At 43.0% G+C, this 25426-nt stretch overlaps 1 protein-coding gene across 3 annotated transcripts in view; it reads left to right on the top strand.

Annotated features, from left to right (window-relative positions):
- Window positions 1-8336: 8336 nt before the first annotated feature.
- The window catches only part of carmil3 (capping protein regulator and myosin 1 linker 3), a 92881-nt gene continuing 75791 nt past the window's right edge, over window positions 8337-25426 (top strand). For 2 of the 3 annotated variants that reach the window (XM_074650310.1, XM_074650309.1), the window contains exons 1-3: window positions 8338-8608; window positions 13523-13617; window positions 25056-25106. In XM_074650310.1, coding sequence (XP_074506411.1) covers window positions 8551-8608; window positions 13523-13617; window positions 25056-25106 — 204 coding nt within the window. In that variant the 5' untranslated portion in view covers window positions 8338-8550. Of the gene's footprint in view, window positions 8609-13522; window positions 13618-25055; window positions 25107-25426 lie in introns of all 3 variants that reach the window. The other variant, XM_074650311.1, reaches the window with a different exon arrangement.

The following is a 25426-nucleotide window of genomic DNA, read 5'->3' as shown; positions in this document are numbered from 1 at the left end:
GCTCTCATCCACTCTCCGCTCTTATAAGTGATCCCTCGTGTTACTTCCAATAATTCACTATCTTTATTTTTTTTTTTCTTCTTGAGGCGCCAATGCAGTAAAGAGAGGAATCAGACAAAATAAAGACTTGTAACAGCAGGAACCCTGGCGAAGGCGAGTGCGTAGCCTCTGGTGGAGTGCAGCACATGCAGGCAGTCAAGCTGTCTCCATGTACCCAGCTGTTTCACACTGCCTGTTAATCTGTATGCAGGCTCATTTAGCAACTGGCTGCTGTGGGTTCTCAAGTAGAGTCGTTGCTGTGAAGGTCAACTAAAATGCACGCCCTTGGGAAACGCCCCAAATAGATGGGAGTCAAACCCTCGAGTCCATTTGGAAAATGCTAGAGAGATAGCAGCGGTGGAAAGCAACAAAAGTACATTTATTCAAGTGTTGTCTTTCCTGGAAGATATTCAGTGTTGCACTCGGTTGCACACAAATAGTTGTGCAAGAAAAAGAGAGCTTGAGAGAGAGGCTCACTTTCTCACCTCCGCACAGCTGGCCGATCACAGCATGGAGCAGATGTGAATGTCGGATTTGGGGTTTTTAGGAAAGCTGCAGAAATTGTCAGACGCGGCCCCTAATCTGACATCGGAAAGGTGTGTGTGCGTGTGTGTCTGACAGGCACTTCTGAGTACACCGCCGCCTTTAGCAGTTCCACCAAAGAGACATCCCTCTTATAAACTCCTTAGATGGTTTCATAATAAAGGTTTGAGGCTGAAAGGAGGTAATTTTGTTCAAGATCAGACAAAAAAGTACAATTTTGTGGAACAGAACTATGTTTTTCCTGCTCCATTAATCATTTTACGAACCCTCAGATTAATCTTGAGACCATTTGGAGGGGGGCCTGACCAGCGTTGCCAGATTGGGCGGTTTCCCATCGAGTTTTTCCTTGCCTGGGCACGTATAAATGGTTTTGGGCAGCTAGTGATAAATAATTGCAGATTAAACTGTTGTCAGGCTATTGAATAGATGCTATAAATCGCTACAAGCCCCACAGATTTGAGTCAATAGGGGCTTACTACACCCACTAGTAGGTTTTATCATCTATTGATACCGAAAGAAGGTAGAAAACAACAGCGACCTTTAGCGACCGTAGTAATTATGACAGGAGCAGAAGCGGAGGTCAGTTTCTGTAGTATAGATACTGTGAAACTCCATATGGGGTGGAGGTCGGGGGCGATGGATGTTGCCTAAACCTTTTGTATTCAAAACGTAACGTTCAGTTTTACAACATGTTAGAACGTGTTGCTTTTAAGCTTCGCTGTCACTTTTACAACGTAGTAGGCATAGTAGGCCCCTACTGACTCACATCTATGGTGCTTATAGCGACTGATAACGCCTATTTAATGGCCTGATAACAGTTGAATCAGGTGCTGCACTACTTTTTGTACAATTTAGCTGCTTCCCCCAGTGAAAAATAAGACTATATTCCACTCCTCTTCTGCAATTATTACATACCTATCATTGAGATTGACAAGGCACTGAGTTTAAGAGACTTGACAGACAGCGACTGAAATTATTTTTTTCCTTTCAAATAGCCTTATAAAAGCTCTTCAAAAGCTAATTATACCATAAAACAGAAGACAACAGGCACGTCTTATAGGACTTGTTTTCACAGAATATTTATACGTATGAATAAAACCTGGGCTATTTTGTTTACCAGTGCACATTAATCAACATTGACGGTAACAACAGCAGTGTAAATGTGCCAGAGTTAGCTCGACAACTAATTTTCGCCCGTAGTCCCGACGCAATTAAAGATGACAAATGATAAAAAGCTTTTTCTACAAAGTCTCAATGACAATAAGAGAGATAAGAAACTAGAGGAAATGTAACACAACACTTTGTCCTAGCAATCTTCAACTATACAATCACACATGCGGAAAACACCACAAACAAATCATTAAAGAGGACCTATTATGTTTTTGTGCTTTTTCTCTTTCCTTTAGTGTGTTCTATAGTATTTTTGTGCATGTAAAAGGTCTGCAAAGTTACAAAGCCCAAAGTCCACACCAAAGGGAGTTACTCTCTTCCGCAGAAACACTGCTCCTGAACTGTCCAAAATGCCTTGCTTGAAGTCCCGCCTTTTCTTTTGTAATGTGGTGATGTCACCAAGTAACACATTTGCATAATACCTGCCTATCGGCTAGTTCGGTACGCCCTCAAACAAAGCTAGTTAGAGTGGAGCTGGAGCAGAGTCCGAAGAGTTTGGTTTGGTTGACCAATCACAACAGAGGGCCAGCTGACCAATCAGAGCAGACTGGGCATTAAAGCTTCTAGAGACGTTCTAGTAGAATCCCAAAATAGTATGCACCTTATATGCACCTGAAAATCAGCATGATTGGTCCCCTTTAAAGCTGCAGTGGGGTGGAAATGGAGCAGATATGATTAAAAACGGTCACTATATCCTGACAGTAGTGCATGAGACAGGTAATCTGAAAAAAAATCACGTGATCTATACCACCTTCCAGTTCAGCATATGTTAATATAGACCCTCAGTCTTGACAGTAAATATGAATGTGTGGTGTGTCCGTGGGATGGACGTTCCAGTAACTGTGTTCAACCAGATGAGGGCAGTGTATCACAGCTCTGCTGCTGCAGCCTGAGAGCTGAGTGTGTTAACTCCAGCACATTCTATACACTGAGGAGAGCCCAGCCTGTGGTGAATGTTGGAAACGGATCGAAAACCTGCTTTGAAGCATCATCTTGAGTTATTACTGACATCAGGAAGAACAGTGGTGCGGCTGGTGCTAACACTTTTATATCCGCTGGCTGTTATAGACTGGATGTGGCTGCCAGTGTATTAAACACTCGCTCTCTCTCTCCCTCACTAAGTGTTTCTGTGATTTGTGAATTGTCTCACTTCTTCTATGCACAGATGTTGTGTTGTCTTGTGTCGTTATTGCCTGCCAAATGACCACCAAATGTCTGCAGAAGTTGGAGCATTTTAGTCCTGTAACTTGTAAATTGCTGGGTTGTTTCCCCCCCCTCCGAGTCTTTCTCCTGCCTCTCCCCCCTTGATGTACTCTTTAGAGGATTTTTGTATTTTATTGTCTTCTACTTCTTGTTGAAGTTGAGTACAAACAGATTTTCAACAAATGACTGTTTCTTGCTTTTTTGCACACAAGCTGTGACTGCTTTAAACACAACGCCTTTGTAAAAACCTTTTTATTCCCAGCTTTGTTTTATGTAAGCAGATTCATGCATGCACATACACCACCTAGACAGACAAGTAATTGAGGGCATATCGAGCATCCCGACTCCTGTCTATGAGATGCCGCATTGATGAATAAGTAATGAAACGTCCTTTCAAGTGCATCTTTGAACAGCGCTGAAGTTTTTAACCCGATGAAACCTGGAGACAGCTACAGTCCCCCAGATTATAAACCTCTTATTATCACTGTCTTTAGCCCTCCGCCTTTTCTCCTTCAACGCCCCCACCCCCCTCTCTCGCTCTCCGGCATTATGCCCCCCACTGGGTTTTCTTTCATCAGAGTGAAGTGTCACTAGTGAGACTCAGACACAAAGGTCTCTCACACACATGCGCAAACTTACATAGAAGCATGCATAAAGCAGACACTGCACTTTTGTTGCTTTGAGGGCCAATTTTTTTCCGTTAATGACACCAGACACAGCTGCACCCTCCAAAACCCCATTCATTTGTATCATCATGAGCTCATTTGTCATATCAGGAAGTGGATATGTGGGACTAAACGGGTTAAAAATCCTGGTCTAATTCTGGCTGCATCTATGAAAAACAGCCCAACTGTGTTGCATAAGCGATGACATTGACAAGTAGCAGCCATTCAGATGAGCGGGTGAATCATATATCATTGTTACTTGCAGCTTGAGCTTCAACCTGGCCCCACCATCCCAAATCCTATCACAGCCGTGAGTGGTGATCTGGCAACTCGGAGGAGAAAGACACTGAATGAAAGTGTTTGATATATGGCTCCATTCCCTCAGTGTCCTCACATCATTACAGAAATGTTGCCACAAAAACACATTTATCAAAAGCATGGAATCAACTTTCTGCTCTGACATAATAAAACCATTACTTTTCTGTGAAGAGCTATTTAAGTATTCTTCAGATAAATAATTACTTATTTTTCTGACAAAAAAAAGGCAAGCACGGGGGAACACAAGAATCCAGGTGAATGCTTTGAACGATGAAAGCTTTTCTATTGATCTAATCCTGCATGTGTTTTTGATGATTTTGAGGACTAAGTTTTGGGATTCTTCTCATTCAGATAACACATGTTTAACTTTCTGTTTATCAGACTGAAGGATTTTGGGGCCATCATGACCAGATTGTCATCAGTAGTTCAGAAGAAAATAAAAAAAGTCAGGCAGTCTGACCTCCATTTGGTGATGATGAGACTTATAGCTCCATTACAGAACTACTGTAGGTAAAAGAGCTTTATAAATGCCTCTGCCTGGAGCCTTCTCAAATTGGATTTAAAATGGCAAGATTGGGTAGTTTTCAGAAAATCTGCTCTTCTTCTTCTTCGTGTGTTAACCTCATTGAGTTTCATTACATTTTTGATTGTTTTATATATATTTTTTATGACTTTAGACAGCACCTGGGTTGTTTTAAGGTGCAATTTAGGTTGCTTTTATGATGAAAATCTTTTGTATGATTGTATTGGAAATATTATTCATTGTTTGTAATTGCATTTGTGTTGATTTCTGATTTTGTTGCATAGACTGTGCTATGAGTCTTATGCCCTTTTGACTGAACCTCATTGTTAATCCTGTTTATTTTGACCAGGACACTCTTGAAAAAGAGATTTTTAATATAGGATTTCCTGGTTAAATAAAAGTTAAATAAAAAAAAAGAAAAGTATAGAGCCCACAAGTGTTCAGTATTACCTAAATAAGTAAAATTATAAAATACCATAAATAATCATATGATACTATACTCACTTTTAACAGTCTCTTCTGCACTATATTCACTTTTTTAATAGTCGTGTATCACAGCTGTTACCCTGCACTATATTCAGTTTTAACAGTTTTCTTCATCTCCTTGTATTTTTATATCTGGTATACTTTTTTTGTACTTTGCACTACTACTAACTTTTTTACTGCCTTTTTACTAACATGTTTGCACTATGGAACTGTGATGCTGGAAACTTGAATTTCCCTCGGGATCAATAAAGTTACTATCTATCTATCTATCTATCTATCTATCTATCTATCTATCTATCTAGCTAGCTATCTATCTATCTATCTATCTATCTATCTATCTATCTATCTATCTATCTAGCTAGCTATCTATCTATCTATCTATCTATCTATCTATCTATCTATCTATCTAGCTAGCTATCTATCTATCTATCTATCTATCTAGCTATCTATCTATATGAATAAATAAAGTAAAATGTATTACGGCCAATAAATGATAAAATAATTATATCAATTTTTTAAATTATTTTTTATGAAATTATATTATGTATTATAATTATGTTTATTATTCTTATTTTCTTATTAACAGTGTTGTTGGAGTTCATTTTTTATTTTAAAAGGTATGTTTATATTTCACGTCACCTTTCATGACAGTGTGTCGTCATCAGTCACCGCCCACCTCACCTTTCAGCCAATCACATGAGCCCTCAGCCTCCCACAGGGCTCTTTATATTATCAATGGTTGCTAACCAACGAGCGTTAACTATCTAGTCCAATTTAGCTACAACAACCACAGAAAAAAGACTGGCTTTGTCCGAAATCATTCCCAAACAGGGAGTAGTAGTGACTGAGTAAACAAGGAGGTAGTTTCGGATAGCCTCTGTGTGTCTTCCTCTGAGAACATCGCTGTAAAGGTAACGTTACTAGCTAGCTGTTGCTAGGTAACCGTTGGTGAGGCTGCAATGTGATTGGCTGACGGGTGAGATGGGGGCGGGCCTACAGGTGACAAGTCTACTGTTCACTGTTATTTACAGGGTAAACACAAGTGTAATTAATAACATTAATTATGGCCCTGTTCTATTTAAGTGGGCCAGAGCTCACTGGAAAGGCTGTGACACTAAATAGAAGGAGACCATAATTAATTTGCTCAATTACACCTATGTTCACCCTGAGATGCCATGTCAAAATGGCTGCTGTGAAAAGGGCCTATTGGCTATTAAAAAAAGCTATTATTAAATAAATTAAAAAAAAAAAACGTTTTGAAAAAGACACTTTTAAATGAATAAATAATAATGAAATAAAAATGTAACACATTTCATAATAATGAATTTATTTTCAATAATAATAAATTGAGTTTTTGTAATTAATTATTTAATTATGTCACAACTAAATAGTTTTAGGCCTATATTTTACTGTATTTTGTAATTTCATTCATTTTTTAATGCCTTGTTTATTTATTATTGAACATTTAATATTTAACATTCTATAAAAAAAACAACAAAGCCATTACAAACAATATAAATGATGACCTTTAAACTCTTAAAATTAAAAGTTTTGATAGATTTGCTCACCACTCGGTGTTGTCAGTAATATATTTGGATCTTGTTTATCAGAGATTGCAAAACATTTCTTGCAGCTGAAACCCTCTTCTGACTATGTTTTTATCGATTATTCTCAGTACTGTCATTCTGATTTACTAACTGGATCCTTTTGAGATTTATTGCTGCCAATGGTTACCAGTACGTGCTGTTTATTGTTTATCAATCTCAGATCCCCTTCAGCCAGTAAGCTAGGGGTTCTTAAGAACTAATTCAGACACTGACCAGGCTGTGTAAGCACCACATATCCCATTTTGTATCCATGCTGAGACAAGTGAAGTGAGTGAAGTAAATCTGGACCTCTCATCACTGTGCATTCAATTCAATACTGTATGATCTTACCTGAAGGGACCTCTCTCTGTTTGGAACACTATTCCAAGCATGTGTGGTAGATTTTACTATAATATAATTTTAATAATATCCTTAAAGGTCCCATATCGTGCTCATTTTCAGGTTCATACTTGGATTTTGTGTTTCTACTAGAACATGTTTACATGCTGTAATGTTCAAAAAACACTTTATTTACCTTGTACTGTCGGCCTGAATATACCTGCATTTACCCTCTGTCTAAAACGCTCCGTTTTAGTGCATTTCAACGGAATTGCAACGGAATTGCGTTGCTAGGCAACAGTTTGGGTCCATGTTTACTTCCTGTCAGCTGATGTTATTTACATACACTGCAACAGGAAATAAACTGGGACACAGTTAGAATGTTTACGTTTAAAACCGCGTAATGGTCTAAATATTGGATATTTGTGACATCACAAATGGACAGAAATCATAACGGCTTGTTTCAAACGCACAATTTCTGAATACGGTGTGTATTTCTCCGTATATTGAGCATTATGATAGTTAAACAGTATTTATATATCACTTAAAGGGACTGTTTGTAACTTTTTACATGTATAAATCTACCGGTTGGTTTCCCATGCGCGCTCGCTCGCATATGCACGCTCGTATATGCGCGCTCGCATATGCGCGCTCGCATTTGACTACGCTGTTCAGACTGCTCATCTGCCTGCTTGTATTCACCCACACAACATGCGCGTTCTCGCTCCACCTCACGTGCATGCGTGCAAACTACACACTGCAGAAGAGTTAGTTTAGCTCTGAGAATATCTAGTGAATGTACAGTGGACGTTTGTGCAGAAATAAATGCTGCAGCTCCTCCAGACCAACAGAGGTTTCCTGTGTCTTGTGAAGTGACGGAGCTCCGCAGAGAGAAACGTTATTGTCTCTGACCGGGTGCCGGTGTCTCCCCCGTTCCCTCCGGCTTTCACTTCAGCGTTACTCGCTGCTGGGCTGAAGCAGAAAAAGCCAACACTAGGATCAGCAGTGATTCATGGAGAGACCTTCGTCTGGTCAGCTAACATTACTGCCAAGCAGCTGAAATATAGAGTGATATTGTGGTTTTAGCTGACGTGTGTCGCCTCACTGTTTTGAGCGATGCTCGTTCATGTCTATTAGGAACACAAGTGCGAGCCTGACGCTGACTTTCGTTGACTTAACGGCCACATGTGTCGCTGTTAACAAGCATTTCTGATTCTTACAAACAGTCCCTTTAAACCTGCTTTATAATGTAAAAGACATGAAAATCTCACTTTTTACAATATGGGACCTTTAAACAAAATTATGAAAATGCAATGGCACAATAACCCTCACACCCCCATCCAACTCTCTCTCTCTCCCTCTCTCCCTCTCTCTCTCTCTCTCTCTCCCTCTCCCTCTCTCTCTCTCTCTCTCTCTCTCTCTCTCTGTCATGTGCGTGGTGAGCGCTGGAGTCTGATGCGCTCCTCTCCTCTCCTCGGGTATTTGCCAGTGAGTGCTCACCACAGTATATCGCTCTCCCTTCACGCTGTCCGGACTGTTGCTGCGCCCGGAGCACCTGCTAGGCGCGGAGGGAGAGCTGAACAAGAGGCGAAGAGGAGGAGGAAGAAGAAGAAGAGGGACATTTGAGAGCTGAGGAAGGAGAAGGAGAAGGGGCCGGACCGGCAGGGAGGAGCACACCATGGCCTCTAAGGAGAGCACACCGGCGGGCTTCGTGAACGTCAGCAGGGAAATCACAGGTGAGCTCCAACAGGAGTTTATTCGGGGGAAGTATGTCATTTAGTAAAGAGAGGAGGAGGAAAAGGATAAAAGGTGTGTTAGGACGCGTGGGGTTAGTTTGTCTTTACTCAGCTGCTCTTTAAATCTGCTTTCCAGTGCGTTTTGATTTGTGTTTTAACTGCAGGAAATGCATCGAAAACCAACCCAGAGTTAATGTCTGTTGCAAACTCGTGCAGATTGTAATCCCATCGATCTCTGAGCAGCAGTGTTCACTTCCTCGATTGATTTGCACACAGGCTAAAGATCCACCGTGGAATTGATCGCACACAGGGGTCCTGTAGCGCTTGTCAAGAGTTGTTTTATAAGTGTTGCATGTGCGCAGTCATGTGCATTCATTAGGAGTTTTTCATCTCTTTCTCTTTTCTCTCTGCGTGTGTTTGTGTGCGTGGGAGTTATTGTGCGACTGGGAGCGCTTTGCGTGCGTGCAGCAGCAAGGCAGCATGGGTTCAGCTGCACGCACGCTGAGCCTCTCTTATTGCACAGCACACACACACACACACACACACACACCTTAACATGTTTGGATGATATGGTGTTAAAGAAGGTGAGTGTGTGTCTCAGTGCTAATCATCCAGACGAGGCGAGTTAAATCCTGCTGTTTACCAGCTCAACCTGGTCAAGCCCCTTCTGTCTGGCCTGGTGATAAGAGCCAGGAGGCTTTAGAACATTAACACACCTGCCACTGGGGGACCAGACTGGGAGGAATGGTGGGGGCGATGGGGGGGGAGATGAGGGTTCATATGGGGTTGTGGGTGAGCAGATCCATCAAAGTGTCAAAAAGACAAAAAGTGGGGAGGCAGACACACACACACCATCGGTGTTCTTGTGTTTCAAATATATGGGCCAGACGTGGCCATCGAACAGGCCGGGGGGGTCTGGCACCGTGTAGTTTCTTAGAGCACCTCCTCTTTTTGCATTCTTCAAATGGGATGGAAATAAAGTAACGTTGGTTCAGCACGTCGATCAAAGGGTCGGAGGTGTAAAACAGAAAGCCCTCCACAATAAGGATGTGAGTCTCCTCCTCCTTATGGTCAGACTTTGGGACGATCTCAGTATCCAGGGTGTCCAACCACTGTGGGGACTCATCAAGACCCATCCTGGTTCTTCTTCTTCTTCTTCACCCCTTCTGGGAGCATATGCTGAGGTCACACCGGCAGGGCCTCAGGGGCGCCTACAGAGTGCGTTAAAAGGTTTAAGCGATTGGGTCTTACCCAGGCTTAACGTCAATGACTCTGTTTGTCTTCAGCTGATCCTTTCATTCGATCTGCCGGTGTGATCCCCCCATCCACCCCACTCCACCCCTGCCTCGCCCTCTCCTGCATCTGCTGCTGCTCACTCAAGCGTAGTGAGAGCCAACTTCATGGTTGTTGCTAGAAAGTGAGAATTACGGGTGTGCAGTACTACTAGTAGTAGTGAGTGAGAGAGTTGGGAGCATCGTGACGCAGCATGACGCGCCATATCTCCATCTGGTGGGCTCGCATTTAGCATGGGTGGCCCCACTTGAAATGTGGACTGTGAATATTCACACAGCTTGCAGCAGGCATATGTGCGAGTTTGCAGTCTGAGGATGTAGGTTGCCATTGTGTTTGTGTGAATAGCAGGTTGTAGTGTGGAAGGAGATGTAAATGGAGGGAGGCCTCCGGTTGCGGTTCAGTGAGCTTCAGCAGAGCCATGTGGTGGGGTGGAGTATAGAGGCCCCTAAAGATTGCAGCTCTGGGTCTTGTGGTCGGGTCCGTAGAGATGAACCGGGCTGCCTCTTTTCTTTCTCTGAGGCTAAAAATAGCCCCAGTTATGAGTCCTCCTCAGCTAGAGGTTGTGTGTGTCTGCCTGTTCTCAAGTTTGTGTCTTTGTAGCTGTCTACTCGTCTCTGTGACTGTTCACCCCTGTGTGGCTGTCTTTTAAAGGAATAATCCACCAGTCTATCCCTAAACTGAAGATCAAAGACAAAACACAGAGACAGCATCATCATGGTAATTTTACTGAAATATATGGGCACATTTTCCTCATACATAGCTATATTCAAATACCGTAGAACTAAGTTGCATGTAAGATTGCAAACAAAAGCTCTCCGATCACACAGCCTGTTCAAGACGGGAATGTTGTGGCGTTATTCTGCCTCTCTACTCGGTATAAAAGGTACAAACATGGGGAGTGGGAGCAGAGTTGTTCAGCTGGCAGTGGAGGTAGTAGTAACCGAGCCGATTCTATGTTTGTGTAAAAGATACAGCCGGCATGGCAGGACTACACGCACTGAACGCCCACGCTGTTGAGTTACACGTTGTTTAGTTTAGTGTAAAAAAAAGCCGGCGTAATGGCGGATCTTCTATTTGGCAGTATTGCGGAATCTCTGTGTAAAGGGGGCTACTGATTCATGTCCATATGACCTGGTCCAAAATTGTTCTAAATCAAGTTTTAATACTCTGATGTCCAGCTTTCTTTACTATCAAAAGTCTCTGTAATAGCACTATGTGCAGGCGGGCGACAAATTAAAAGAAAACCCAACGCAATATGTTTTAGTGAGGTTTTTTTGCCACCACAATCCTCCAGAAAAGCTTCAGTGCTGCACCGCTTTAGAATTGCACTCCTATAGCATTGTCAGACTCAAGATGGACAATAAATAAAAGGATAAAAATAGATGCAGCAGATCCAGAGATATCAAAACCTGATACCTGCATTACCCGCTGACTGTTCGTTGGGGGGTTTTGGATGTTAATGTGTATTAATGTGTAGAGGCTAATGTGGATGAGGAGCGGATTACAGAGGTCCGGTAAGCTCCCCTCTTTCTAAATCCACCCACCCAGATCTATTTCATTTTCTTGTCACTTGTAGTTTTCAGCCCCAACTGATGCTGCCTCAAGTGATATCACTAAAGGTAATTTATCAGACTTCACACACCTCCCTGCGGAGCCACAAACGGCTTTATACAACTTTATACAACTTTGTAAACAGACTTTGATGTGTAAAATAGATGGAGGTGCTCTTTTAGGACTCTACTAGAGGAATGAACACTATTCTTGGTTGACAAAACATTCTCAACTCAAGGGCCACATGTTTGCTTTTGACTATGTCTGCAACTAACTATTATTTTAGTTTAATCTCTTGATTATGGTTTAATTGTTTGGTTTATAAAATTAAGAAATAGTGAAAAATGTCTATCACAATTTTCTAGATCTCAAAATTATGTCTTCGGGGTTTCTGGTTTTCATCCAAAGATATTCAGTTTACTAACATATACAGGCCTTTACACACCAGGGGCATTTGTTTTTCATGCGATTATTTCACATGTCGATATACTTTTTCGAGCGTTGTTTTTGTCATGAGTAGTTTCACACTGAATGCGAACATTACGCTGCAAAAAAGCGATGTCATTTCTTAGATTTTCTGACCTTTCGCACCACGAATAAATGCATAAACCAATTACATTGTGCGGAACGGGTTGAGATGCGACTAGAATTATGAAACGACACGGAGGCTCCGTAGTCCGGACCGAGACGTCAGACTTTATTACTCCTTTCAACCTTGACGAAGGCGGCGCAGACCAGATCCACTCCTTCCGTTCTTACCTATCACAATAATTGCCACAGACAAATAATATTCACAGGCGAGTATTTCGCATTTTCGTGTTGTTTATTCGTCACGCCCCCAATGTGTAAAGGACAAGGCTAAGGAAAAAATAAATAAAACAGATATGTATATGTGAGAGACTGGTGCCAGTGAGTTTTGCTTAAAAAGTTACTTTAATGATTAATCAATTATCAAAATGGCAGCAGATAAAAATGTCTATTATTCTGATCACTTGTAGGATTTATCGTCCATGTTGGCTTCAGTGTTGAACTTGACGGTTCATTTTGGACCGTGAGCAAGTTTAATCTGCTGATGAAGACCATAAATCAACCATTCTTAGTGTTTTGATGACGGTGGTGGAGAGCGTCTGACACGTCACTCCAAAATCCCCCATGGGTGTTCAGTTGGGTTGTGAACTGGTGATTTGCGAAGGTCGTATCGTACGATTCACATCATTTTAATTGTCATCAAACCATCCAGTGACCCTCCGTGCCCTGTCTGGAAACATCCAGTATGTACGGATCCAATACGCTGGGTCTTTCTCAGCGCCGATACTGACCTCCTTAAGCAGATTGGGTATTGGCCCGGCCTGCTTTATAGTCGCTGCCATTATAAAAATCTTCTGTTGACAGAATTATGAGCACCATAGCAACCTCTTGTGCACAATATTGTCCTATTTATCAATATTTGCGAGCAGTTACTGTTCATTCTTGGCATTGTCACAGCAGGAACTCCATTGTTTTCTGTTTTGTTCCGCTCATTTGTTGTAGTGAGTCACTTCATGAATAGTAATGTGTGTGTAAAGTGATGCGTAGTTATGACCTCCTGTTACCTTACAGTTTTTTCTGTTTTAGTTTTGTGCACATACTGTATGATAATATTGCCTTGTATTTTTTCCATTTCCGTCTATAGTTGTTTTGTTGATATTTTCCTCGCTGTTCATTTGAACTTGTACAGCACTTTGGTCAACTTCAGTTGCTTTTAAACATGATATACAAATACACTTTAAGGCCTAGGCTTGAATGACCTAATCAGACCCATGCAGTGAGGTATAAAGGGGAGCTGTGGTATTGGAGCGGTATCGCCTAATGTTCTCAGTTAAGATATCAGAATCTGTATCAACAGAGAAAATGTGTGAATCCTTAATGTATTCATGTTTTTTTCCTTTCATTTGTCACCCGGCTGCATGTTTGAATTTGTGGATTTCCACCTTAAAAGCTTTTTACAGTGTTTCTGAGTGCATCTCAGGACAGCGCTTTTCATTCTGTTGTGTGCTTACATTATGTAATTTACTCTGCTCTTTTCTCCAGAGAGCATCAGGAAGGTGCTGGACAAGCAGGCCATTAAGTTTGTGCGTGCCATCAAGCAGGACACCAGGAACGGCAAGACAGAGGACAGGATTTTGGTGAGAGACGCCAAAAACACACTCACACCCAACCCTCCCCCTCCCACCCGCCCACCGTCCTCTGTCACACCAGGTCACCTGAAAGAGACATTCATTGTTAAAGTGAAAGCGCGTGAGGTGTTGAATATGGAACAGAACGGCTCCTCGCAGACTAAATGGAAATCAATGGAAGTTTAATTGCGACAAATTGAAAGAGCCATAAGAAGTCGCAGATTACGGGATGCGAGACGCACAACAGACGCGTTGAAAATCAGGCTTAGGACAGATGCTGCCTAAGCAGAGCAAAGTGGACATGGCCTACTGAGTCTGTCCTCAGACTTTATTAGATGTGGCAGGGTGGCCTTAATGCCAGAGGCGAGAGTTTGGTGTGTGTATGTGTGTGTAAAGCCTGACATGGTGTACAGACGGGGGCATCATTTATTGTTTGTTTTAATCTGAAGAAGAAGGAGCTTGTGCGAGTGTGTATGCCAGAGGGTGTGTGGGCAGCCTGCGACGTGTTCAAGGAGCTTGTGCCGAGGCAAGGCCGCCTCTGTTATTGAGACATCGTCAATTAGTCAGCCACATTAGTGACCGATCAGTTACTCACACGCAGTTGCTATGCGCGAGGGCGAGCTCATTTCCTCCGCCGAAGGCAACAAAAAAGGACAAGCTGATAAGCCAATCAAAACTATTAATCTCTCTGTTTTCCGTCTCTGCTGTTATTTCTCCTCCCCATCTCCCTCCACGCCTCCATCTATCTCCATCATGACCACCCCCCCTCTATTTTTGTCATCTCCTCTCTTTGTTTCCTCTCTCCCTCCCTCCTTATCTGTCCATCTCGATTATTCTCCTCCCCGTCATCGCCCCCCCTCTCCTCCTCCCTCCTCCCACCACCACTATGCCAGTCGCCTCTCACTTTCTCTCCTCATGTCTCTCATGCCCTTCCCTCTTCCCTCCATCTTTACTCAAACCTGTAAAAGTGTATCGAGCTCCTGTTTCCATCAGAAGCAATTCAATTAGGTCTCTGCCTTACGAGAGTTTTTTTACTATCCAAATGGGCCTTGGCTGCTGCTGCTGCTGCTGCTGCTGCCACCGCTCCAAATTCTTTCAAGGGAAGGGAGGCGAGGGGGGGTGAGATGGATATAAGCATTCATTCTAGCTCCTTGTCAAGGTCTCCCCCCTCTAAGAGGCAATCTTTTCACTCTAATGGATACATTTGTTTGGATATACGAAGGGAGAACAGATGAGGGAGTTTGTAAATAGAGTTTGTTTCAGTCTCTGGGTATTGTGCACAACATATTCACTCATGCTTGAAAATGTCATACATGATAGAGAGCTGGATATTTTAGGATTGCTTTCTAATACGGGGGGTGGAATTGAGACTTGAAAAAAAGCCTGACAGCTTCAGACGAGGCCTTCTTTTTACCTTTTTATCCCTCCGTTTCATGTGGATCCTTCCTTCACGGCTGAAGTGAGATTTAGCAGGTCAAATCTGAACAGGATCACAGCTTTCATCTCGTCTGGTTTGTTTAGTTTGTGGAGAGACCTAGTTTTTATTTATATTGACTGTATGTGTACGAGTCTTTGTTCTACATCTTTCCTTTTCCCTCTGGAGACTGCTGGTATCCAGCTGTCTGTGTGTGTTGACTGTACCAGCCATCATGCTGCAACACACACACACACACACACACACACACACGGGGTCCCTCCACCCATCTCAGACAGACACAGGGAGAGCTCAGCATGACATCCCAACTGCACCCTGGGCAATGCGCTGGTGATGCTCCCCATCACGGGGCATGCATGCACATGACATGTGCGGGGGGCATGTACGCACACACACACACACACACACACACACACGGTTCAGTGCATCAGAAGTTGCGTGCACACACACACTCTTACGGCCATTATTAGATCACCCTATTTGAAGATTAGAGGCAACTCAGAAAACAAAGCATCTTCAAAGGCAGAGAGGAGGGAGATCGGGGGGGAGGAGTGGGTGGTTGTGATGGAAGAGGAGGGGAGGGTATACCACAAGAGGAAAGGGAATGGAGGAAGGAGCGAAGGGAGAGAGGGAGAGAGAGAGAGAGAGAGAGAGGGGGAAGGAAATCTCTGATGTGTTGTGATGCCCCAGTTGCCGATTTTGCTCTTCCGCCACTTATTTATCCTGATCGGTCGCTCCGTTTCATCCTCTGTTGACTCTGCGGTTCCAGTGCTCCCACCTACTAATGGGCCTATTACTGGCTGAGACTGCCACTGTTTGACAGTCTTGAGCGCACTCGGGCGCTTCAGACGCTTGTTTCCACTGAGGTTACGCGGCGGTCCCGCTCGTGAGACTCTGGTAGGACTGAGGTTTGAGGTTGAGTTAGCGGTGCAGCACTCGTTTTAAAGACTTGGTTGTAGTTGCATGCTCATTAGGTGCGTCTGTTTTGGGATGTTTACAGCAGCGCTATCACTTGGAAAGTTGGTGGAAGTAATATAATAATTTATGGTCAGCAATCTCTTTTTAAAGTTGCTTTATTCTGCACAAATATCATTTATGCATGAACCACTTAATTTACTTAAACCAGAAAAAAACATTTTTTTTTGCATTTCTTAGTTCCTTTGGGCAATAACAACAAAAATCAGATTTCTTTTAGATTATGAGCCTCTACCAAATGGTAAACACAGTTATATTAACGGTAAAAGTATGAGTTTTCTTTCTCCATTACGGTGAAATATAAGACAGTGGCACTTTTTTTTTTATGGACGAGCAGTTTATGGACATTTAATAATGCAATGTAGCATTTTGGGTGATGGATCCTTTTTGTGGTTTTCTACTATCCCCCGCTGAAAGGTATTTCCTATACACATCAATCTAGAATACACCTTTAGGACAGGAGTGTCACCGCCCCCAGTGTTCAGTGAGGTTTTGTTAATGTCCACAAGTGTTATTGTGATTAAATGTGGCTTTGTTGAATTATTATTTTACCAGTATCACCCTGTATTTACCTGATTAGTGACACATTTTCATTGAAAACATCTAAGGAAAACTCCCAAAAATTATACTGAACACTTTATAATCATAAGACTCCCATCATAATATTGTTTTTGTAAAAAAAAAAAAGATAGTTACCAACACTTTTACCACCATCTCTACTGATCATGTACAGCTGTACAGCTAGAAGGAAGTATTGTGGCAACTGGAAATCAGTTGCTGTCTAGAGTGATGAGAGTGAGACAACAAAACGCACGAACACAATATCCGTCTATCGATTCTCTAAAGATCTTTAATGCGTGAACACATGGCGTCTCTCCTAGAGAGTGAGCACCTTACAATGCGTTACATTCAGCCTTATATAGTAGTACAACAAAGAAACCATGATAACATATACGTGCCACATTCCATACCAAGGTTCCTCCATACAGTATAAGCAGGAAATCTCAAACATCTAGACTGCAAGGCATCTAACAAAAGGGTGACCTGCCTTAGGATCAATGATTTTATCTTCACATAGACTCGTATCCTCTCACCTACAGACACCCAACTTTATTCACTATCTGCAGTGTTACAAATGCATTTCACCTTAAAGCTTACAACATCTATTTCTTATAGATTATAAAACTACAAGATTATATTTCATACAGATACTGTAGCTTTAAATACCACAATTTCCATAACAGAGGCCACCTGAAAAGGTCTGGTTTTGAAAACTGCAGTGCACCCTGGGAATTTGCTAGTGCTAGAGATGTACAGTTCATTTTTCAACAAGATATCACAGCTCAAAATGTGTTCTACCAAATGGTTGAGAGGACTTTTAGTACACTTTGTATTTCTTAATATTGTTATTATTTCACCATATTATAATTCTATCTACTCTGTACATCGCATGGAAGAGGGATCCCTGAGATCCACTTGTTTTTGTGTGCTAAATACTATAAGTAAAATCAATTTGACTTTAAATTTGTAGCAATTGGCAGTTAATACCGTTGCCAAACGTGGATGCATGTACTGATAAACTGAATACAAGTAAATAAAAGTAGTGTAGAGCTCATTGGTTCCAAGATCTGCCTCGTATTTGTAGTTAGTCAGCACCATAAACATCTTTCTTTGAGATTTCTCCCTTCCTTGTGTCCTAAACTCGACCTCATGAATCTCATTTTTTCCTTTCTACCTCTATTGTTTTGAAAGCTTCTATGTATCCTTTACTCCATGGGGCTTTTTTTAACCTCATCTGCATGAGTTAGTGTTTTCAATCTTCCCGCTGTGCATCTTTTTAATTATTGAATTTTATCGCTCTTTGTTTAATTGCTTCTGTTCCTCAGTGCTCTGTCCAGTGTAAACCACATCCCTGACTTGTGCTTAACTGATTTACAGACCCTGAGGTAATCCACTGGTGGTAAATCCAAGTCTACGTGTTTAGGATTCTCATATAAGACCACTGGCGTTAAAGTGGCACTCCAAGTTGTTACTCATCATAAGATGTATTTCTTAGCCCATAAAATATCTACTGTGGCTCTGGAAGGAGCTCCATAAAGTTAGAAAAATATCTCCGATGATCTTGTCATGGGTATCTTGGCTTGAAAAAACAAATCCCAGAATGTTTGGAAAAGCACACAGAGCTTAATGGCAATGGACCCTGGCAGAGTTTGTGTTTTTAGAAACCACTAACGCAGTCCGCCCCTCTGCACACTCCTACTAACAAACCCCACGGGCAGAGCTGAAGCTGACCTTTGTGGAAGAACGTAACCTCTGTGACCGTGTCAGTCATGTAAAATTCATGCTCTCTCTCACTTAACGTTGCAACTCAGCCCAACAAACTAGCATCGCTTCAGTAGGTCGACTTGCTAATATTAGCATAGCAAGTCATGACCGCAGTAGCTAGAGCAAGACAGAAGTAGCTGTATCTGCTGGCCCTGCTGTGGTTGCTCTGCCACTGTGTGACCAATAGAAAGGTGCTCCTTTTGTGTCTAATCAAAATCGAATCACTGATAAAGACAGGAAGAGCTGTTCTGTATCCACGGTGCCCTCTGAAAACAGTGGTAATGACTGTAATTGAAACTGTTGGCGCCGGTATTGATGGCATCAATATGTTTCATCAGGGATTACAGTAAAACCTGTATACCTGCACATCTCTACTTACAATGTCAATATTAATCAACTTGTATCGTGATTTACTTTCTCAGCGAACCCACTTTTTTCACGTCATCCAATTACTGATTGATTGAACTGATTTGCTACATTTCCCAGAATACTGTTTGACAACTCCCAGAGAGTGGGACTGACCACCTTAAACGTGTAGATGCAGAGAGAAATATAACACATTGCCAAGCAACAAAACTGCTCCAAAGTAGCCCAGAAGATATTTATTTTTGACACTATATACAATGAAACCAGACAGAAAGGATTTGGAGAGGGAGACTGTTTTTGACTCTCAAGGTTTGGATGTACCGATTTTATCATCCAAACATTGGTATCAGCCGGTATTCACCTTGTTGACTGCCATCGGCAAATAACATGACATTCGCCCATGGCAGTGGTCGATGTTTATCTGTTGTGTTGCATCAATTTTGTGCCGGCTTAATGTTGTGTTGGTTATCTGCGGTCAGTCTCGGACAAAAGTAACCAGCTACTGATTTGAAGAAGGAGTCACTTGCTGGACACGACTCTGACAAGACAGTGGGCGCCGTGCGCACGTGTGGTTTGTTTGCAAATAAAAGTGAAAGAACAAGTCGGCCATGTGGGAGTATTACTCTGTTTCGGAGAAAGATCAGTGTCAACAACGTTGTTGTGTTAAATGAAAAATGAAGCAGTAAAACAATGGCTTAAAAGATTTCTTAAAAACAATCTCTGCGGTCTGGATGGGAATGAGCCCTGTGTGCGTGTAATGTTTCACTAGAAGCCGGTCAGTCCAAAGAGAGTACGGTACAGTGGGAACATTCTCCGTGTTGTGCAGCACGTGCACTGGGATCAGGTGAGCAGAGTGCAGCAGCACGTCGGGGGCCACCACATCGTAGTCCCGCAGCTCCGCCGTCGGTCCGTCCAGCCCGAACAGCTGAGGCAGCGAGGCCCAAGGCTGCACCGGAGCTCTTCATCCGCTCCCCGGCGGCGTCCTGCCGCTACGAGTCAATCACGGATGGCGTCGTTCTCTCGGACGGATAAAAAGATGAAAAAGAAAAAGCTAAAATTAGTCACCAAATATACTTAGTCTCTGTGTGGGAAACACTGCATCATACTTCTGATCTCTTTTACATTTAATTACATTTCATTTATGTTTCACAAAAGGAATATTTTTGTTGGAATATGTAAGTACTGAAAGTAAGCAGCTGAAAATGCTTTTGAAGCAGTTATTTAAAAAAAAAAATATTTTTCATGTGAAAGAAGGTTATATTAAAGGTTGTTTCATAAATTTGTATTTAATTGAATTTGTGCTCATTCAAAGACAGTTTAATGAAATGCTGAATGAATGAAGAGGTCAGGTTTCCCTGGCACAAAGGGGAAAGAAATAACAGCAAAAACAAATTAAACAACGACAAAACCATCAGTATCGTCATTGGCTATCGGCCAAATTGTTATTTTAAACATCAGCCCAGGATTTCACAATCGGTGCATCCCTACTCAAAGCCCCCGTCCAGATTCAAATAGTTCTCTACATGATTCGTGTTTTAGACATCCAAGAGTCTGCAGGAAGATCACTGAGGCAATAATTGAGCCAAAGTTTAACCCACTTTTGAATCGACTTGTTTTTGAAGCTACAAAAAAAGCATGCGTGGTGGTAAACAAAGTTCAAAACTGGAGAAGATCACTGAATTGCATAATAAACTCGTACTGTACATTTTAAACGGGCCTCGCTTTCAGGCTCCGAAGACGCTTTGTTGCAGAGAGACTCCAGCTGTGCGTTGGACTGTGAAAAGAAAGCCGAGCAAAGCGGTAAAGCACAGACGGCTCGGAATTTTCTGTTCTTTCAGTCTCTCGACAACACTCCCATCTTTTTTTTGTGTAATGGCAAACATTAACGCTGCATCATCCGCGATTTTCTTTTCATGGCTTTTTCCCTGCGAGATGCTCAGCGTGGAGTCATTTTCTCTGTCCGTGATTTACCATCTGACTGTGCGCTGCGGCGACGAGCGCTCTGTGCTGTAATTAGGACTGTGCTTTCTTTTGATTATCATAACACATGTTGGTAGCCTATGGCGGAGAGGCTGTGGAGTGACTGCTGACCTTCTCTCTTCCCCCATGAGAAGGAGAGAGACTCTTTTTTGTCAGAGGTATCTCTGCCTCTGTTTTATCTCTCCATCCTATTCATTTTCTTTCTCTCCTCTGCTCCCTCGCTCTCATTGTCCTGATGCTCCTGTATCCACCCCTCCTCTCTTCTTCCCTCATCCATTTGGCCTCTCCCACACTCACTGCTCGTCTCTATCTCATCCCACTTTCTCACATTTGCTCACGTTTTTTTATTTCCCCCTCCCCTTCCCCTTTTCTTTCCTCTCAGCCCATTTCACCCAATCCTGGCCACTCTTCTCTTCAGCCCCTACTTCTCCTCATATACACTCCCATCTAATCTCTTACTTCCATCTATAGTTCAACCTCGCAACCCCTTCCCATTATCCGTCTCCTTTTCGCTATCTTTTTTTTTTTTTTAAGACGTCCTTTGGGGTTCAGAGCGCTTTCTTTGCCATCTCTTTGACGCATTGGTTTTTATGAGAGAATCTGGAACAAGATGTGTTTTTGAGCTTTGCATTTCTTTCCTCTCATTTGGCTTCCTATCTCTCGCTCTCTCTCTTTCAACTACTCTAAAGTCCACTTATGAAGCAGGACCTGGGGCATCTGTGCTTTCAAACCCCCTGTCACTTACACACACACACACACACATGCACGTAAGCTGACAGATTGACTGATGGCAGGGTTGTGCTCCTGTGATGCTGAGTTCACTTGAGTGATGGTTGCCGACTGTGTGTGTGTGTGTGTGTGTGTGTGTGTGACAGGGAGAGAGAGAGAGGCAGGCGAGTGTAGTCTAAAGCCAGCTTAGCAAGCTATTGTGCATCATTATACGTGTATAAGAGTCCAAACGGGAGTGTGTGTGTGCTGTGCTAGCATGCCGGACTTATGCGAACGTCTGTATTGGAATGTTTCTGATTTTTTGCGCTGTGTGTATGATGTGCGCGTGTATGTATGTGTGTGCGTGTGTTTAGAATGCCCTTGTGGCCGAGCCAGAAATACCGCAGGCGGCCAAATCTGGCACTGATCCTCAGCTTGTTCCCTCAGAGGCAACGAACGCCGCAACGCACACACACACACACACACACACACACACACACACACACCCGACCCAGAGACACACTTTGATTTGCACCATCTCGTTTGAAGTGCAAGACCCAGAGCCTGACAGCTTATGATTAATATAAGCCCCCGCCCTCTGCCCTCTCAGCTGCGTGCGCATGCAAACACACACACACACACACACACACACACACACACACACACACACTCACACACATCCAGGAAGAAGACACATTTGTTGTTTTCGTGCACGTACTGTACGCGCCACACTTCCACCCTGCCCTCGCAGTCTGCTTCAGGGGCCGGCTGGCTGGCTCTTTGAACTGGTGCTTCTGACACTGTGCCGTCACAGCAAGGGCACCTCTGCAGGGCAAACCACCACCCCACCCCCCACCCCCACACTCCACCCCTCAACCCATCATCTTTGCCTACCAGTCCTTCTCTTTCGTCATTCCCTCATCACTTTTTTTCAGATTGTCACCTGCTGTGTTCTTGGCTGACCAGGTCAAAAGAGTCGACCATCTCATCTCGGGAGGATTTCCTGGGCGGAAAATGAATCTTTGAGGGGCTTTTAGGATTTCCGATTGATCTGTAGAGGAGAAGGTTGCCAGAATGACACATGAGGGGAAATATTTTTTTAGTTGTGGCTTGTGGAGGCTTGACTTTAGCTCTGGATATTTATATTAATATTATTAATATTAATAGCTGGGTAATCCACTTGATGCTTCACAAAGAAACAATTATTTTAACTTGAGAAAAACCTCAGTTGTTTCATCTGTTTCATATACAGCTCATTTATCTGCAGTGTGTGAGCCAGGATTGTCCAGGAGGGGGTCAAATGGGGTCAGTAGTGAAAAACTAGACTGTGAAAATGTACACCCGGTGAGTGCTATCCAATAATATTAAAATTATTAGAATTGATTTTATTATTATTTTAGACATATAACAAATTTAGTTTATTACTCTTAAGAAATCAGACTAAGAAATCCTAAAATCTTATAGATGGAAAAATAGGGTGAGAAAGTGCTCTCCTTTCTTCAGGACTCAACTGTGACAGATATCCATCCATTCATTCATTTTCTTCCTCTTATCCGGGGCCGGGTTGCGGGGGCAGCAGGCTTAGCAGCGTATTCCAGACACCCCTCTCCACAGCAACGTTCTCCAGCTCTTCCTGGGGGACCCCAAGGCGTTCCCGGGCCAGAAGAGATATATAATCTCTCCAGCGTGTTCTGGGTCTACCCGGGGGCCTTTTACCAGTCTGGAAAACCTCCAAAGGGAGGCATCCAGGAGGCATCCTGATCAGATCCACCTCCGCTGGCCCCTTTCGACGCGAAGGAGCAGCGGCTCTACTCCGATCTCCCTCCGGATGTATGAGCTCCTCACCCTATCTCTAAGGCTGAGCCCAGCCACCCTACGGAGGAAACTTCCCTTGATATTATGGAGGAAGATTGGGCACAGGGATGTTGTAGTGAAGTGGCATTTTAAGTTTAAAGTGAGACATTGTTGCAGTGACGCGCTCCGGCTCAAACCCTGTATCTGATATACCTCATGTATTGAATAAATATCCCTTTAGATTTCCTTCACTGCTGCACATACCTCATCCAAGTAGGCAAAAAATAACCATTGTGAGTATTGATTGTCTCTAATGATACTTCAATGGGCTGTAAATGATATATCAAGAGAGGACAAACCCTACGCAGGAGGCCTTGTTCAGCATCAGAGGATGAAACCGGCCCCCGTCAGAGAGCCTGCATTATTGATGCCCCTGTTTACATTATGAGATCTTCTGTCAGCTCGCAAGGCTTTCTGAGGGGGAGAAGATGCTTCTGTCTTTCATTTTCTCACTACATCTCACCTCCTCTTTCTGTGCGCCTCAAGGTCCCATCACATCCCCCCCCATCGCTCCTACCCGGATTTATGTAACAGAGTTTTCAAACTTGTCAAGGAGCTGTGGTCGGACTAACAATCTTCTTCGAAGGCCCCTCCACCAGTTTATTGCCGAGATTGTATTCTCTTGGTGGGGGTATCCGTCCGTCTCCTCCTCTTTAGTCTCTTGTTTTCATTCCCCTCACAGTCTCACCCTCCTCTATCTCTTCTCTGTGGGAGTCTGTTATGGATGTCTATCTAGTTAAGACGCGGGGCCGATCTGTGACGCCGGCTTTGCCGGGGAGTAGGTGTAGTATCTGAAGGCTTCATTATCAGGAGGGAAATCTCTGTCCTTCTATCGCCTCCTCTATCTCTCCCTCTTCCTCCCTCTCTCTCTCTCCTCTCTCTTTGTATGTTTCATTTTCTTTCTTCCTCTCACCGCCACACAGCGGGGCGCCATTAGCCATTCAGCACAGAGAGGCCTTGAGGAATTGAAAGCGACGGAGCAGAAAAAGAAAAGAAAAACTGAATCGGGAAAGGAGACAGGGGAGTTGGGAGAAAGGAGGAGGGGGTGAGGGCAAGAGGGGATGGAGTGAGGTGTTAAGGCGGGAGCAATCCAGACAGGGCACTGTGGCACACGGGGAGATGGAGGGATTAGGGATTAAGGAAGAAGATGGGGATGAAGTGAACAGATTTCCATGGCGATGAAGAGAAATGACAGAATGCAAAGGAGGGAATTTGAAAGCTGGAAAAGAGCAAAACCAAAGAGTGGGCCAAGAAACTGGAGGAAGATCTAGGGAGGGATATAGATGCACTGTGCATGCATGGGGTATGCTAATTATGGATTTTTGAATTATGAATGAGATTAATTGCATAGGCAGACGTGAATATATTCACATTTTCTGTCTCTTACTTTACCCCAGACCCTTTTAAATGGTAATGCCTTTCTTATATCCGAAGCACACCTCTCCTCTCTTCGCCTGCTCTTCTTTGTCCTCTTTCTCCCTCTTATTTCACCATTAGTTTCCTCCCTGACGCAATGAGGCATCTGTTGAATAAGTGCTACTTAGTTCCATCAACACAACTTTAGCCTGATAAATCGGACCGTCATATGACTCTCAATCTCGCCCTAATATTTCTTACATACACGCGCTATCATCATTTATTAGCTCGCTAATGTCTGGAGTGCTTAGCATGACTTACGAGTCACCGGGATGAGCCGCAGAGATGATTTGCTCCCTTTTTATGGGGTGTTTGTGCCGTGCTATTTTTTGCTGCGATTTGCATTTCCTGCTCTGTGACTGAAAAAATGAATGTGTTCTCCCCTCAGGTCCTGGCAACATGGAGACTGTATCTCTTTGCTGTCAAAGTGCCCACCAAGGTAAATGTTCTCCTCGCTCTCAGTGGAATTATATGGCTCTCACTTGCCAGCCTTGATCTTGTGGTAATTCGCAAGAGATGTGACAAAAAAAAAAACTAGCAGGAGAGATAATGATGATGTTTGTGGTGATGATGTTTTAGAATGATGGAGATCACAATGAAGATGATGAGGTGGCAGGTGGCAGGAAGTCAGTGGTTGAAAGCAGCAGCAAAAAGCAAAGATTGATACCACTCTCATATTTTAATGTGAAGCTACAGCAGTCGGTTAGCTTATGTTGTTTTTACACTTTAAGTTGTGTACGAATGAAACACACAGTGTGT

The sequence above is a fragment of the Sebastes fasciatus genome, chromosome 11 (assembly GCF_043250625.1).
Source record: "Sebastes fasciatus isolate fSebFas1 chromosome 11, fSebFas1.pri, whole genome shotgun sequence".
Taxonomy (NCBI): Eukaryota; Metazoa; Chordata; class Actinopteri; order Perciformes; family Sebastidae; genus Sebastes; species Sebastes fasciatus.
Note: the sequence above shows the minus strand (reverse complement) of the source record. Positions and strands in the feature narration are given on the sequence as shown.